At 43.3% G+C, this 16,121-nt stretch overlaps 1 protein-coding gene across 1 annotated transcript in view; it reads left to right on the top strand.

Moving 5' to 3' along the window:
* Positions 1-16,121, top strand: part of zdhhc2 (zinc finger DHHC-type palmitoyltransferase 2) — a 102,251-nt gene that overhangs the window by 50,070 nt on the left and 36,060 nt on the right. The window contains exons 6-7 of the mRNA XM_067996232.1: positions 6,151-6,183; positions 9,043-9,163. Coding sequence (XP_067852333.1) covers positions 6,151-6,183; positions 9,043-9,163 — 154 coding nt within the window. The remainder of the gene's footprint in view (positions 1-6,150; positions 6,184-9,042; positions 9,164-16,121) is intronic.

Genomic DNA, 16,121 nt, shown 5'->3' with positions numbered 1-16,121 from the left:
CTCTCTTCTCCTTTAAGACACTCCTTAAAACCTACCTCTTTAACCAAGCTTTTGGTCACCTGTCCTATTATCCCCTTACAGTGGCTCGGTGTCAAATTTTATTTGATAATCGCTCCTGTGAAGCGCCTAGGGATGTTTTACTGTGGAAAACCATAAAGACCACATTAATGTAGAAATACGTGAACAGTTCTTTATGGTTTTCCACATTCCCTCCTTTTATCATTCCATGATAATCAATAGTTACGGTGCTCACTGGTTCTGCAGCGCAGCATTACTACTGTAAAGGCACTATATAAATGCAAGTTGTTGTTGTCTTTCCATATAGCAAACATAAAAAGATATTTTTAAAGGCGGTTTTAATGGTGTAACTCCCTCGCTAAGGAAATTCCACAATAATCTGGGAAGTCTTTCTATTTCAGCAGAGTGTTCAGTTTCCTGAAAAATATAGTGGCTGGACCGGACTAACCAAATGCCAACTTTTCATGGTGTCATGTCATTTGCCCTCTTTTGAGATTGGTTCAGAATACCTTGCAATTCTCTTATGTGCTTGAGCAGCTGAGAATGAACTCTTTTGTCCCTATAAACATAGAATCATAGAAGTTTACAACATGGAAACAGGCCCTTCGGTCCAACATGTCCATGTCGCCCAGTTTATACCACTAAGCTAGTCCCAATTGCCTGCACTTGGCCCATATCCCTCTATACCCATCTTACCCATGTAACTGTCCAAATGCTTTTTAAAAGACAAAATTGTACCCGCCTCTACTACTGCCTCTGGCAGCTCGTTCCAGACACTCACCACCCTTTGAGTGAAAAAATTGCCCCTCTGGACCCTTTTGTATCTCTCCCCTCTCACCTTAAATCCATGTCCCCTCGTTATAGACTCCCCTACCTTTGGGAAAAGATTTTGACTATCTACCTTATCTATGCCCCTCATTATTTTATAGACTTCTATAAGATCACCCCTTAACCTCCTACTCTCCAGGGGAAAAAAGTCCCAGTCTATCTAACCTCTCCCTATAAGTCAAACCATCAAGTCCCAGTAGCATCCTAGTAAATCTTTTCTGCACTCTTTCTAGTTTAATAATATCCTTTCTATAATAGGGTGACCAGAACTGTACACAGTATTCCAAGTGTGGCCTTACTAATGTCTTGTACAACTTCAACAAGACATCCCAACTCCTGTATTCAATGTTCTGACCAATGAAACCAAGCATGCCGAATGCCTTCTTCACCACCCTATCCACCTGTGACTCCACTTTCAAGGAGCTATGAACCTGTACTCCTAGATCTCTTTGTTCTATAACTCTCCCCAACGCCCTACCATTAACGGAGTAGGTCCTGGTCTGATTCGATCTACCAAAATGCATCACCTCACATTTATCTAAATTAAACTCCATCTGCCATTCATCGGCCCACTGGCCCAATTTATCAAGATCCCGTTGCAATCCTAGATAACCTTCTTCACTGTCCACAATGCCACCAATCTTGGTGTCATCTGCAAACTTACTAACCATGCCTCCTAAATTTTCATCCAAATCATTAATATAAATAACAAATAACAGCGGACCCAGCACCGATCCCTGAGGCACACCGCTGGTCACAGGCCTCCAGTCTGAAAAACAACCCTCTACACCCACCCTCTGTCTTCTGTCGTCAAGCCAATTTTGTATCCAATTGGCTACCTCACCTTGGATCCCGTGAGATTTAACCTTATGTAACAACCTACCATGCGGTACCTTGTCAAAGGCTTTGCTAAAGTCCATGTAGACCACGTCTACTGCACAGCCCTCATCTATCTTCTTGATTACCCCTTCAAAAAACTCAATCAAATTTGTGAGACATGATTTTCCTCTCACAAAACCATGCTGACTGTTCCTAATCAGTCCCTGCCTCTCCAAATGCCTGTAGATCCTGTCTCTCAGAATACCCTCTAACAACTTACCCACTACAGATGTCAGGCTCACCGGTCTGTAGTTCCCAGGCTTTTCCCTGCTGCCCTTCTTAAACAAAGGCACAACATTTGCTACCCTCCAATCTTCAGGCACCTCACCTGTAGCTGTCGATGATTCAAATATCTCTGCTAGGGGACCCGCAATTTCCTCCCTAACCTCCCATAACGTCCTGGGATACATTTCATCAGGTCCCGGAGATTTATCTACCTTGATGCACGTTAAGACTTCCAGCACCTCCCTCTATGTAATATGTACACTCCTCAAGACATCACTATTTATTTCCCCAAGTTCCCTAACATCCATGCCTTTCTCAACCGTAAATACCGATGTGAAATATTCATTCAGGATCTCACCCATCTCTTGTGGTTCCGCACATAGATGACCTTGTTGATCCTTAAGAGGCCCTACTCTCTCCCTAGTTACTCTTTTGCCCTTTATGTACTTGTAGAAGCTCTTTGGATTCTCCTTTGCCTTATCTGCCAAAGCAATCTCATGTCCCCTTTTTGCCCTCCTGATTTCTCTCTTAACTCTACTCCGGCAATCTCTATACTCTTCAAGGGATCCACTTGATCCCAGCTGCCTATGCATGTCATATGCCTCCTTCTTCTTTTTGACTAGGGCCTCAATCTCCCGAGTCATCCAAGGTTCCCTACTTCTACCAGCCTTGCCCTTCACTTTATAAGGAATGTGCTTACCGTTAACCCTGGTTAACACACTTTTGAAAGCCTCCCACTTACCAGACGTCCCTTTGCCTGCCAACAGACTCTCCCAATCAACTTCTGAAAGTTCCTGTCTAATACCATCAAAATTGGCCTTTCCCCAATTTAGAATTTTAACTTTTGGGCCAGACCTATCATTCTCCATAGCTATCTTAAAACTAATGGAATTATGATCACTGGTCCCAAACTGATCCCTCACTAACGCATATAAGATTCTAAGAGGGCTTGACAGGGTAGATGCTGAGAGGATGTTTCCACTGGCTGGATAGTCTAGAACTAGGGGGCATAGTCTCAGGATAAGGGGTTTAGGACTGAGATAAAGAGGAATTTCTTCACTCAGAGGGTCATAACTATTTGGAGTTCTCTATCCTGGTGGGCTGTGGATGCTCAGTCATTGAGTATATTCAAGACTGAGAGCGATAGATTTTTGGACTCTTAAGGGAACCAAGGGATATGGGAATTGGGCGGGAAAGTGGAGTTGAGCTCAAAGATCAGTCATGATCTTATTGAATGGTGGAGAAGGCTCAAGAGGCCATATGGCCTACTCCCGTTCCTATGTTTACAAGCTACAGAAACAAAAGGAAGTGAGTGACCTCTGTCCCTGATGAGAGCCATGTCAAATTTATTTACAAAGTCTAAAGTTACTGCATTGAATCATAGGCCTCGGTTTTAACTTCCCCCTGCCTGGCAGAAACTGGGCAGGGGGCGCAGTTAAAATGAGGGCAACGACTTACCCCCTCAGATTCCTCTGCCTTCTCGCCTTGTCCCAATCTTAACCTGCTCTTTTGAGCAGGAAAGCGGGGTCCTTTTTTAAATATGCGAATCGGTCCCTGATGATGTCATCAAGATCCGACTGTAGTATTAGTGGGAGGCCTGAGCGGGGGAGCAGCGGCTTCAGGCCAGACCTACCGGGAGCCAGATTGTGGGCCAGAAGGAGCAGGAGTACTCCTCTGGGACTCACAAGGAAGCCTTGGGCCTCCTTTGACCTGGGCTCCCCCTGATCGCGGCCAGAAAGCTCCCCCTGATTGTGGGCAGAAAACTCCCCCTGATCGCGGGGCAGAAAACACCCACTCCGATCGCGGGCAGAAAACTCTTCCCCCCCTCCCCCCCCCCCCCACCCCCACCCCACCGATCGCGGCCAGAAAGCTCCTCCAAAGCCTCCCCAATCACTGCCAGAGGCCCCCCTCCCCCGATTGCCTCCAGAGGGCCTCCCCCCCCTCAACTGACAGCCGGGACCGTTCCCATGGGTCCCCAGTCGTGGCCAGGTAGTGGATCTGTCTGGGTTCAGGTGGGACCCTGGGAAAATGTATTCAAATGAGGCCTGGCCAATCCCACGTTCTATGGACTCACCAGGTTCGCCGTTCGCTTCAGGGATCACACGCTCCGTTCCCATCCCCACTTTAAAATTGGGGCCATAGACTTTTACAGTACATGAGAAAACTATCTTCTCTTTGCATTTCCCTGAACTTTTCCCAAAATAAATAATTTATTTTTAAACATTGAGTAACTGTTAAATTGTATCAGAAAAGTTGGTGGCCTCATTCTAACTACCTTCTGACCTGAAAATGACTATTTTTTCCTTGCTTAAGTGGCTTTGTCGACATAAATGAATAGCAGTGAATCTATTTCTTTAGGAAATTTGGAGGTTTCAGTGAGTAAATACATTGCCTGCTAGGGTACTGAGTGATACAGATCAAGAATTTTCTAGGTTCAACTTCTGGACTGTGATCATGCCATCCATGAGTGTTTCACACTGACAGTCAGTATTTGCAGAGTTATGTCAGTGTTTGCTGACAAAAATCAGCATTTCCCATGCTGCTTCACCCCTCTTTTGGGGTCACCCCAGAAGGCACCACAGTTCCTCTTTGCGCATGCGCCAAATCACATGGCTCCCGTGCTGGTTCGTAGTGGAGCGGCACCCAATGTGTTAAGTACTTCAAACTTCAAAGGAGACATACTGTAAAGACTGAGCATGTAAATTGCACTGGAAAGATTAAGCGATACAAGATGTATCAAGGAAGGAAGTGCAGCAGAGATTAATGTAAAATATACTGGAGAGAGTGATGTAAAATGTACAGTGAGGGAGGCAATAGATACATGCCGACCGTTTTCATTTGTCTGGTGCTCAACATTGAGGGAGGGATGGCAATGGACTTGGAGAAAAGTGCCAAGAACCACCGACTTGCCTTGGAGCTGCTTCTTCTGAGGATGGTGAATCCCATTCTGTTTGAGATGCATATATCCTTGGTATTCCAGAGTGGTGCTCCCTACACATAAGAAGGGGGAGGTTAGAGAGTCTGTTTGCTATTTGGAGTCTCACTGATATCAATGGCTGCTAAGGTGGTTGATTCCTTGAGTTGTTGTGGCACACATATCGGATGCTTTGGAGACCCACAGAGGTTGCAGAGCATCTAAGTCCCAGGAAAAACCTGTTTGCATTGCGTTAATTGATTTTTTTATAAGGCTTTCGACCTTCTGCCTAATGTGGCCTTCATGGAGAAGCTGGAAACTTTGACAATGTATATAACAGCTCCAAGATCCGTGTACGGGTAAATGGATGGGTGACTCACTCATTGAACCTATTCCTTCAAAAGAAAAGTGACGTAAGGTCACTAACACCCATCAAATTCGATGTTCTCATCAATAATGTTTTGAATAGATTCGTCAGAATACTCTGAGTGTCTGCTCTGGGCATTTATGAAATGATTGCAGCACTCCTTTCTTTGCAGATGATATTGTGTTGTTGTTGTTGGTCTCCCGTGGGGACCTAGTTCATTTTAACCACTATCTTGAATAATAGATTAGCCAGTGGGACATGGTGGTGGGTGCACCCAGATATGGTATTAAAGCTTTGAACGGCTCAAAGGGAGATCTTGAAGGTACTGATTAGAACGTACAAGAACCAACTGTACCAGCTGTTGATTCACATCAGTACCTGAATGTCCTATTGGATGCCAACTTCAGCCTAGTCACAATTATTTAGGAACATACTAAGAACGGGCAGAGGACACTTTGGTTTTTCTCATCTTTTTTCAGTGATAGCGAAGTCCCAATGCAGGTTGGCCTTTGGTGTCTAAGATGTGTGATCAATCACTTCTCCTTAATAGTTCTGAATTCCTGGGCATGCAATGGAAGGACTTCCATTGGTCCATGCACATGATCCAAGACTACTCTTTAATTACATTATTACATCATTCAGCACCAAATTGCTTGTATGCCATCAGGGTGTACTGATTCCTATGGAATTCATAACCATGTTTTGCTTCCTGTCGGACCTCTGAAAGGAGGGTCACAGAAACACTTCCAGTTTGTACCAGCTTTAGCATAACAGTTAACATTCACACAGCAGGCTAATTTTCCAATATGTACTGCCAGCGGGTAAGATTCCCTGCTTGCAGTACAAACTCAGACAATGATCCCCAATATGATTATTTATTGCAAAATATTAAAATCAATGATTCTTTGTTATTCAACAGGTGCATTTTGAAGATGGACCATCACTGCCCTTGGTATGTAAAAACTTTGACGGTATATTGCATTGAGTCAGCCTGATACTTGCTCCTTCATCAAATGTCATGGCTCCAAATAATAACACAATTTGTCATAATTTTGAGATTTACAGATTGTAGGCTGAGACATTATAAACGTTTCCCTCTCCTCAGGTAATGGCCCCCTCCCTTTCAAAACTGCCATCATCACCTCCCTCCTAAAAAAAAACACTCTTGACCACTCTATCCTTGCAAACTTCCACAACATCTCCAATCTCCAATCTCCCTTTCCTCTCCAAAATCGTTGAACGTGTAGTTGCCTCCCAAATCCGTGCCTGTCTTTCCTGCAACACAATGTTTGAACCTCTCCAATCAGGTTTCCATCCTGCCACAGCACTGAAATGGCCCTAATCAAAGTCACAAATGACATCCTCTGTGACTGTGACGATGGTAAACTATCCCGTCCTCATCCTTCTCAACCTCTCTGCAGTCTTTGACATGGTCAACCACACCATCCTCCTCCATTGTCCAGCTGAATGGGACTGCCCTTGCATGGTTCATCTCTTGCCTATTCAGTTGTAAGCACAGAATCTACTGCAATGGCTTCTCTTCCCACCCCTACACTGTTACCACCGGAGTTCTCCAAGGATCTAAGGCACCCTTCTATTTCTCATCTACATGCTGCTCCTCAGTCACATCATTCGAAGACATGACGTCAAGTTCCACATGTACACTGATGGCATTCAGCTCTACCTCACCACCATCTCTCTTGACCCATCCACTGCCTCTGTGTTGTCAGATTGCTTGTCCAACATCCAGTCCTGGATGAGCAGCAATTTCCTCTAATTAAATATTGGGAAGACTGAAGCCATTGCCTTTGGCCCCTGCCACAAACTCCATTCCCTCGATACCAATTTCAATGCCTCCTTAGCCACTGTCTCAGGCTGAACTAGTTTATTTGCAAACTTGGCATCCTATTTGAAATCTGAGTGGAGCTTCCATATCATCCCATATCCTTTCCATCACAAAGACTGCCCACTTTCACCCCATTATATCGCCCATCTCCACCCCTGCCTCAGCCCATCTGCTGCTGAAACCCTCATCTATGCTTTTGTTACCTCCAGACTTGTGCTCAACCATATCCTAACTCACACCAAGTCCACTCGTTAACCTACGTTGGCTCCTGGTCGACCAGTGCCTCACACTTAAAATTCTCATCCTCATGTTAAATTTTTTCCATGGCCTCACACCTCTGTATCCCTGTAACCACCTCCAGCCACACAACCCGCCAAGAACTCTACGTTCCTCCATCTCTGGCCTTTTGTGCATCGTCCACTCCCTTTGGTGGCCATACTTTCGGCCATCTGGGCCTCTCCAAACTTCTCCAAGTCTTCAACTTCCAAGTGATCAATACCCTTTGGCTTGGGGACCTTTCAAAAGGCCAAAACAGGACCCACACTAGCTCTCAGCTAGGCTGAACTGGGTTGCGCTTTGATCTGGAGAGCCACCTAGTTTCCACTCTGGCCCTAACAGGAATTTCAGAGCCTGTGCTTCTTTCCTCCTTCTCACTGAATACCCAGCCCCAGAGTTATCGCTGTGCCTGATGAAACGACCAAGGTACCTTTTTGAGAATTGCAAGGTTGAACCCATGCCACCACTCCATTAAAAGATATGTTGGTATTGAAACTGCAGTATAGAGCTGTAATTTTACTTCAGCTGTGTGATATCCTTAGATTATCACAGTATTTCACTGGTAAATAGAAAAACTGATGTATTTTAAATATTCAAATAAATGTTACTCATTGTAGTAAAAGTATCCTAAAACTGAAGTTTTCAGTAATCCTATGGAAATCTAGGAAAGCATAAAGTTAATGCTAAGAATCCTGAGTATTTCAAGGTAGAACTGTGAGACAATGGCCCAGAAATTACTCACCCAAGGACGCCGTTCCCTAATGGTGCCCTCTCCGACGCCAGCGAATCCATGGAATAAGTTCACGAATGCGCACATGCGCATTAAAACCAGGAAATTGTGAGCTTGCTCTCATTGGTTCGCCATCGGTTTAACAGGTCCGAATTAAATGGCCACCGACACTAAAATCAAAGGAATCATTAAACATTTGTAAACTTACCCATCTGTCCAGCTGGAACGAAGACACTTAAGCTACCAAAAGGTATGCTGGAAAATACCAGCCTTACAATACTTATTAAAAGCACGGTGACTGTTAATGACTGCGAAACAACAAAAAATTAATTTTAAAAATGTGGGTTGTCAAATTACTCATTTTAATATTTTTTGATCATTAAAAAAATGTTAACCTTTTTTACTTTTAACTTCTGTAAGTTTCATTAAATTAAATCATTTGGTTGGCTTTTTATAATAAGATATGTTAAATTTTTATTTGCACCAACATAGAGAAGTTCACTTTAAATGAATGAGTTTTACTTGCCTGCTTATGGGCGTGTCTTCCACTCTCACAGCCATTTCCCATGTGCATCAGCCCACGCTGTTCAGAGGCTGGGCTGATGTCGCGATTCTTTTCAAATCTTCCAATTCACGCAACTGAACGCCTCCGATCCGCGGTAAGTAAATTTGTGCCTTTTACTCGTAGGAGCTGCTGAGGAGGTTGCCACGCCGATGTGCGCAATTTCCAGCCCAAAGAACTTTTCTCAATCAGTAGACCTAGAGTGCCAAGGCCACAAACATAGAGACAAGAGAGTAGATTTTGACTTTGTGCGATAGTGTAAAACTGGTGATAACGAATCAGCAGCCCATTTTACATCTCTCCTGGTTTTTTTTACCATTGAAGTCATTCATTCTTTAGTAACTTTAGCACTCTGATTTAAAAAGTAACAAATTATGCGTTTTTTTCTTGTTTACAGGGTGAACAATTGTGTTGGGTTCTCCAATTACAAGTTTTTCTTCCTTTTCTTGGCTTACTCCCTGCTTTACTGCGTGTTTATCGCTGCCACCGACCTGCAGTACTTTATCAAGTTTTGGATGGTAAGTTTCACATATTTGCATATGCAGACCTCATTTATTCTGGTTCTCAGCTCTTCTCTACTAAAGGAGGCAGTTTTGTGATTTTTATTATCTACATGTAACATCTATTAAATCATATGATTGTCAATTGTAGAAATAAATTGAGCAAATCAGTCAATTAATCAACCTTCATTCTCCATCCTTTTGTGTATTTGTGTGTCTGAGTGTATCTCTTTCTTTCCCCCTAAAGAAGTTAAAACCAACCTAAAGACTAAACATCTTTAGGAGATATACAATGAAACAAAAGTAGTGAGGATTAGGAGCTATTAAAAATCAGCTGAGGATATGCATATTGATTATTAGAAGTAATATATGGGTAAACGAAAGGTGGGTTGTAATTAACAGCAAGACAAATCAAAAGCAATTCTTAAAAATTGTAACATTTCTATAGCATCTTACCATGAATTATTTGACATGCAGTAAACTGCCATTTTCACACAGCAAGGTCCTACAAACAGCAATGAGACAAATGACCAAGGCTGCTGATTTTACAGTGACTGTATGTATGTTGACCCATGCTACAAGAGAAGTAACAAAAGAAATAAGGCTGTATTTCCTTGCTTGGGGCTGAATAGCAGTGGGGTAGGACTTCTGGCAGCTCCTCTGACCCCACCGTAGCCCAACCCATAATCTTGGGTCAGGGATCATTGGCCGTGCAGTTAGGGCTGCCAGCGGGATTTGCACTGCCAGGAGAGTCTGCTGCTCCCAAAGAGAGTAATTTGGTGGTGCTGCTGTGGGATCGCTACTGCAGCACCCAAAGAGGCAGTGATGGACTTTAAAAGGGCAGAAGTGCCCTGAAGAAGGGAGCTGCCACGGCCAAAACCGTAGCCTACAAAGTTGCTATCAGTTGTGCCCTCCTTTCTCTGGCTGCTGACTGTCCTGCCCCACATCCTCTGCTTCCTCAGTACCCTCCTCATGATGTAGGGAGGGAGCTCTTTCCACCACCTCTTCAACATCATTGTCTTCATTGCAATATTAGTACACAGTGTGCTGCAATGATTCTTGAGACTTTCACTGGGCTGTATTTCAGGGCTGTGCCAGAATTATCCAGGCATCTAAAACGGGACTTCAGAATTCCAATAGTTTGCTCTATGACACTTCTTGTAGTGGCATGGGCCTCTGTTGTCCCCCTCTGACTGTGGATGATTTCCTTAAATCATCAGCAATCAGTTACATGGGGTAACATTATTCACATATCAACCATCAGAATACATGGCTCCAAGTCATGAGGGCTGACATATTGGATTGTTGCATGATGAAAGTATCTCAGCAGCTTCCTGAGTATTTGGCAATGATGTGCAGGATAAGGCCATTGGCATTGCACACTACTAGCTTGCCATTAATAGAAAGAAAGCTTTTCCTATTCATAAAATTGAGGGAGTTATCATGTGGGACTTGAGTACCACATGCATTCTATCAATTGCTCCCTGCACCTGTGGGAACCCTGCCAGCTATAGAATTGAATCGCTAGTTCTCTCTCTTTATTTGCCTGCTTCCATTGGAAGGATATAAATTGTGCAGCCCTCCTGAATAGTGCATCAGTGACCCTTTTGTGCAATGGTGTGCAGCTGCCTGACGAATGTGGTAATGGTCACCTGCTGCTGCCTGGAAGGATTCATACACACAGAAATTCAAGGTAATGGTAACCTTGACAGGTGCAGACAGTGTTGTTCTCCTAGTGGAAGTGGGCTGCAGGGCTTTAGCCAGCTGTTGACATATTTCCCCAATAAGGTCCAGGAGGAAGCACAGCCTTCTGAGACACTGATGGTCAGAAAAATGTAAGTAAGACCCTTTTAGTCTGTAGACCCTGAGTGGCATGAGTGTGCGTGTAAGTACGGAGTCGTACAACACCAGGTTATAATCCAACAGCTTTATTTGAAATCACAAGCTTTCGGAGCTTTGCTCCTTCATCAACCTGACCAACATTTGTCCACTCCAGTCCATCACCGGCATCTCCACATCATGTGCGCGTAAGAGACTTCTTCTAGGAAGCCTGACTCTAAGTGCCTCCAATTCAGCCTCTTCCATATCCTTATATTCTTCATAGCATAGTGTTATCCAATAGAAATCATTGACTGGCCACAGTTGTGGCTAAGGCGATACTGTTTTAGTCACATGCGCTAATTTTAGTAGAAAACGCCTTACACAAATACAGGTAAATGTACTTGATGTGTATATTTACTTAACAAACATCTACCACCATTCACTGCAAAACTTTACAATCTTTCTTTTTCACCAAAGTTTGGAATTCTGCCATGAATTATCAGACACAGCATATCTTAGTATAGATTCTAGCTTTTTGTCCAGTTGTTGGGAATGGTTCTTTGACTTCATCAGAGTGATTGTGTGAGTCAACATTCTCAGCAATGAGTTGCACCAGAACCGCCCCTGCTGTCCATCCAGAACACGGTTGGATGCTACTTGCCCTTTGCCATGACGTGCCCTGTTAGAGCAGCTCATTATTGGTTGGTCTTGCTTTCTTCTGCTGGACTGGAGAAGTTATTCCAATTGGTCGTGCTGGGCACAATGACAGCTCACCTGTCTACAACGTTGCTGGTAATTCCATGGTGCTGAAGTCCAGTGTTTTCATCCGTGTTACACAACATTTTAGCAGATAACAAGTAAGCAGTAACCAAGGAAGTAAAGTGTATATAACAATCAAAAAATTCTCGCACATTCTGCTTTCTGTGTTACCATTTTACCAATAAACACACAGAGGTTAAAGTTCACATGTATACGCTATGCGAATATGAGTATTGAGAGAAAATCCCCAACAACGGTATAAACACTCATTTTTTATTTAATAATCAAAAATGCAATTAACCACAACTAGATTCCCAATTAGCTACATGTACTATCGTAGCATAAGAATAGAGGTATTCCCATTGGCAAATCCATATCTCCAATGCAAAGCAGTACTTTGAGCACAGCTGAGTAAAATGAATAGCAAAAGTCATGACTGACCCACCATAGTGCTAAATATGCAGGCACAGTAACATTAGGCTTCAGTAGCAGCTCACAAACTGGCCACCTCAATTTGATATTCGCCTCAGTGATACTTTCCTGCAGTTGCACTTGCCTACATTGAAATCCATTCGCCACAGTTTTGCCCATTCACTTAATCTATTAATATCTGTGTAATTTTATGCTTCCATCTACACTGCTTACAATGCTGCCTATCTTTGTGCCATTGGCAAACTTGGATATGTGGCTCTCTATCCCGTCATCTAAGTTGTCAATAAATACTGTGAATAGTTGAGGCCCCAACACAGATCCCTGTGGGACACCACTAGTCACATCCTACCATTTTGAGTACCTGCCCATTATCCCTACTCTCCGTCTCCTGCCACACAGCCGATTTCCTAACCAGGTCAATAATTTGCCTTCAATTCCATGAGCTTCGATTTTAGCAACAATCTCAGAAATAATATGCTTTGTCTTCAAGCTTTGAAAACCTCATAATCTCAGCAGTGAGGCACCCTCGGCTAGCCATGCTGTAAGGTGTTGAGATAAAAAGAAACATTGAATTCTGAAAATCTGAAATTAAAACAGGAAATGATGGAAATAGGCAGCAAGTCAATCAGCATTTCAGAAACTCCTTAGGTTTGACCCTTCAGCAGAGCTGATCACACCAAAAATGTTAACCTATCTTTCCTTTTAAGATGCTGATTGATCTGTTGTGCATTTTGAATATTTTGTGGTTTTTATTTCTGCAATGAACTGTCATTCTGGCTTTTTTGTAACCATCACTCATCTTGGATTTTAAATGCTGATACAACTGACGGGAACTGTAGCTCAGCTTTCAGTGAGCAGAATGCTATCTGAATAATATGTCCCTTTCACATTAGATTTAAATGTTAGATTGTTTCATTTTAAAATGCAGAAGAATTAAGTTTATAGTGGAATATAATTCATTTAAACATCACAAATATAACTCTTAAGAAAACAGCATGAAATCGCCAAGAAAAGGCATTTTATGATTATTATAAGTGATTTGTAATAATGTGCTGGAGGATGTATTGCAAAGTGCTGAGACAATGGAATGGAAGATAATCAGCTCTCTCTTTGGAGAGTAACTGCACAAATCAAAAATACATTAATGGAGATATCACATTAAGGCTCACATTTCCACTTTCAGTCTTCAGATCTGTTGTTCATTAAAAATATCAGCCAGGCTAGAGTCTGCAAGAATAGAAGAGTCAAGATATGATGTTTGTGACTACAATGAACATATTGATCCTGGAATTCCAGGGAAATAACCCCCAGTTATGTCGGTCCTCTGCCATTTTTGGGAGTTAGCTCAGTGCCTTGTAAGGCGCAGAACTTAAGTCCGCCTCTGTAGGGGGTGGTGGTGTGTGTCAGCTTCACCTCTGACTTCTGAGCGGTCCGAATCGCTCCCACTCCCTGGGTTCTAGACCTTGGACTTATTTGGGGGTTGTGACAAAGTGCAGCAGACAACTGATTTTGGTGCAAGAAACTTTGACCTTTATTCAAGAGAGGAAATACAACACAACAATCTTAACACTCGAATAAAATGGGGAACACTTCAGTACACACGAGGGAAATTACAGTAGAAAGATACCTCACCCCTCCCAAATCCCACTGTACTAGTTAGGTTGGACTCTAAAGGACCAGGGATAATGCTCACCAAACGAAACCTTGACAGTAATTCACCCAGAGGTAAGTCAGAAATAGATTGTAGAGTGGAAACTTTGCGGATCTTCGGTTTTCTCCCGAGTTGGTTTTCTTTGGTCGCGGTGGCTCAATATTACCCGGTTGGTTGGTGTTAATATTCGGTTGGTTGTTTCGTAAGGCCCTTGTTGCCGCGAGGTGTCTGATGGTCACTGGGACTGATGCTCTGGTTTCTTCTTGTGTGTCGGCCTGCTTCTAGAGCTGCTGTCCTTCCCTGTCGAACTGCTTTCCTTGTTGTCTGCTGGAAACTGCTCTTCTTTCCAGACACAGGCAGAACCAAGACAGTTTCTTCTTGTGTGTCGGCCTGCTTCTAGAGCTGCTGATCTTCCTTGTCAAACTGCCTTCCCCTTGCCTTGTTGTTTGCTGGAAACTGCAAACTGCTCTTCTTTCCAGACACAGGCAGAACCAACACAAGCAGCCCACCAGAGCCAGCAAGCCAGAGAGAGAGAGTGAGAGAGAGAGAGAGCTTTCGCCTTGTGGATGTCTCTCTTACAATGCCTGTTTAAACAGTTCTTACAAAGTTCTTTGATGGCCTTTTGATGGTCCCAATCATATTGCAAATTGCTTCTCCCAATGTGTCATTGTTTTAATTCTGATTTTGAGCTTGTCACATAAGGCTTCCTTTTGTATCCAACGTCCTAGGTGTTGATGGTTTTGCATTAAAACAAAAGCATGGCCCCACCAGTCTGGAAAACGTTGCCTCTTTCAATGGAAGTGATTGTCGACCCCCTGCGGTCGGTTTTACATTAAAACAGAGACATGTTTGAAGCATTAATTCTCCGAAGTTCCACGGTGTGTGTGTTGTTGATTTCGTCTGGTGACCCCTCAACTATCCTTCCATTTTAGGATTATAGTCAAGTCTTCCCATACTCAGGGTAAAGGTGAATTTCTTTAGGGTTTTTTTTTCTCTGGGGGATCTGTGAATTTTGAGAATCTTACACCTCTGACTAGGTATTTGACAGGTAGGAGAAAGGGGCTACCTAAACCAGGAGTTCCCACCCCTGATCTATAGCTGGGACCTGCCGTATGTGTGGTGGCCAATACTCTTTGTGTGTGGAGGTACGCTGGTTTCCACAAGGACGGATATGACCCCACCAGTGGGATGGAGGCCTGGTAAATGGCATGGACCTCCAAGGAGTCAAAAAAAAATCCTGGAAAAATTTACTAGATCCTCAGAGGATCAATAAAAGATTTGCCAGAGCCAAGGGTCCCTAGGCAACCCCTCCTCCCCACACAGGCAGAGCAACTGCAGAATTTCTGTGGGCATGAGGCAGCCAGGCGTCACATATGCACCCAAAGTGGCACTTATGCCAGACGGTTCTATGCTGATGAAATGCTCTTGTACTGACCCCACAAGCCCCAGTGGAGTCTATGCTGAAGGGCACCATTGGGTCATAACTGCCGGGATTGTAACCTGCGGAATTTCAGGATCATTGGCCCAGGATTTTCCATTTGTTCGCTCACAAGCAGAAAACCTTGACTATTACCTCACGTATTCTCCTTTAACTGTATGTGTGTGGGATTTGCTGACTCCAGAACATTTGAGACTTCTGCCAGAGTATAAAAACCTGTTTGATTTTCTCTCATTGCTTCCTAGTTGATAGCTATCTCAGCCAGTGTAGAGGTGACCTTGCTGTAACATTTGAACCAGTTACTATTAGACTGTAGAAATTTTTGCACACGTCAGCTAAAATGATTCTGAGGCAGAACCTGCAAGTTAGTCCGGACCAGGAATGTCCCCCTGGGGCAGGAGATCCAGTTTCAGTGGCACTCTGTTTTCCTGTTGGACAACCACCATTTCAGGGCTGTGTTGTGACTCAGGCAGCTCGCTGTGCTTAAGTTCTCAGTATCAATGGTCTGGAATGATTTGAAAACTGGTTTAAGTTATTTTGTTGCTTGTGATTTGTGACAAAAAGTTGTTTTAAAAAAACAGAACACTGAAAAGCTGGGATAGTTTTGTAAGGAAATATCTCAAAAGGTGCAATAAATAAATAGATAAACTTTGTCAAGATAAATGTAAACAATCTTAGAACACCAAGTTATAGTCCAACAATTTTATTTGAAAATCACAAGCTTTCGCTTCGTCATGTGAAGGAGGAAGCCTCCGAAAGCTCGTGATTTTCAAATAAAATTGTTGGACTATAACTTGGTGTTGTAAGATTGTTTACATTTGTCAACCCCAGTCCATCACCGGCATCTCCACACTTTGTCAAGATAAGCTTAGCTG

The sequence above is a fragment of the Heptranchias perlo genome, chromosome 1 (genome assembly GCF_035084215.1).
Source record: "Heptranchias perlo isolate sHepPer1 chromosome 1, sHepPer1.hap1, whole genome shotgun sequence".
NCBI classification, from domain to species: domain Eukaryota; kingdom Metazoa; phylum Chordata; class Chondrichthyes; order Hexanchiformes; family Hexanchidae; genus Heptranchias; species Heptranchias perlo.
The sequence above is the reverse complement of the archived record's forward strand: the minus strand, read 5'-3'. Positions and strand labels throughout refer to the sequence as shown.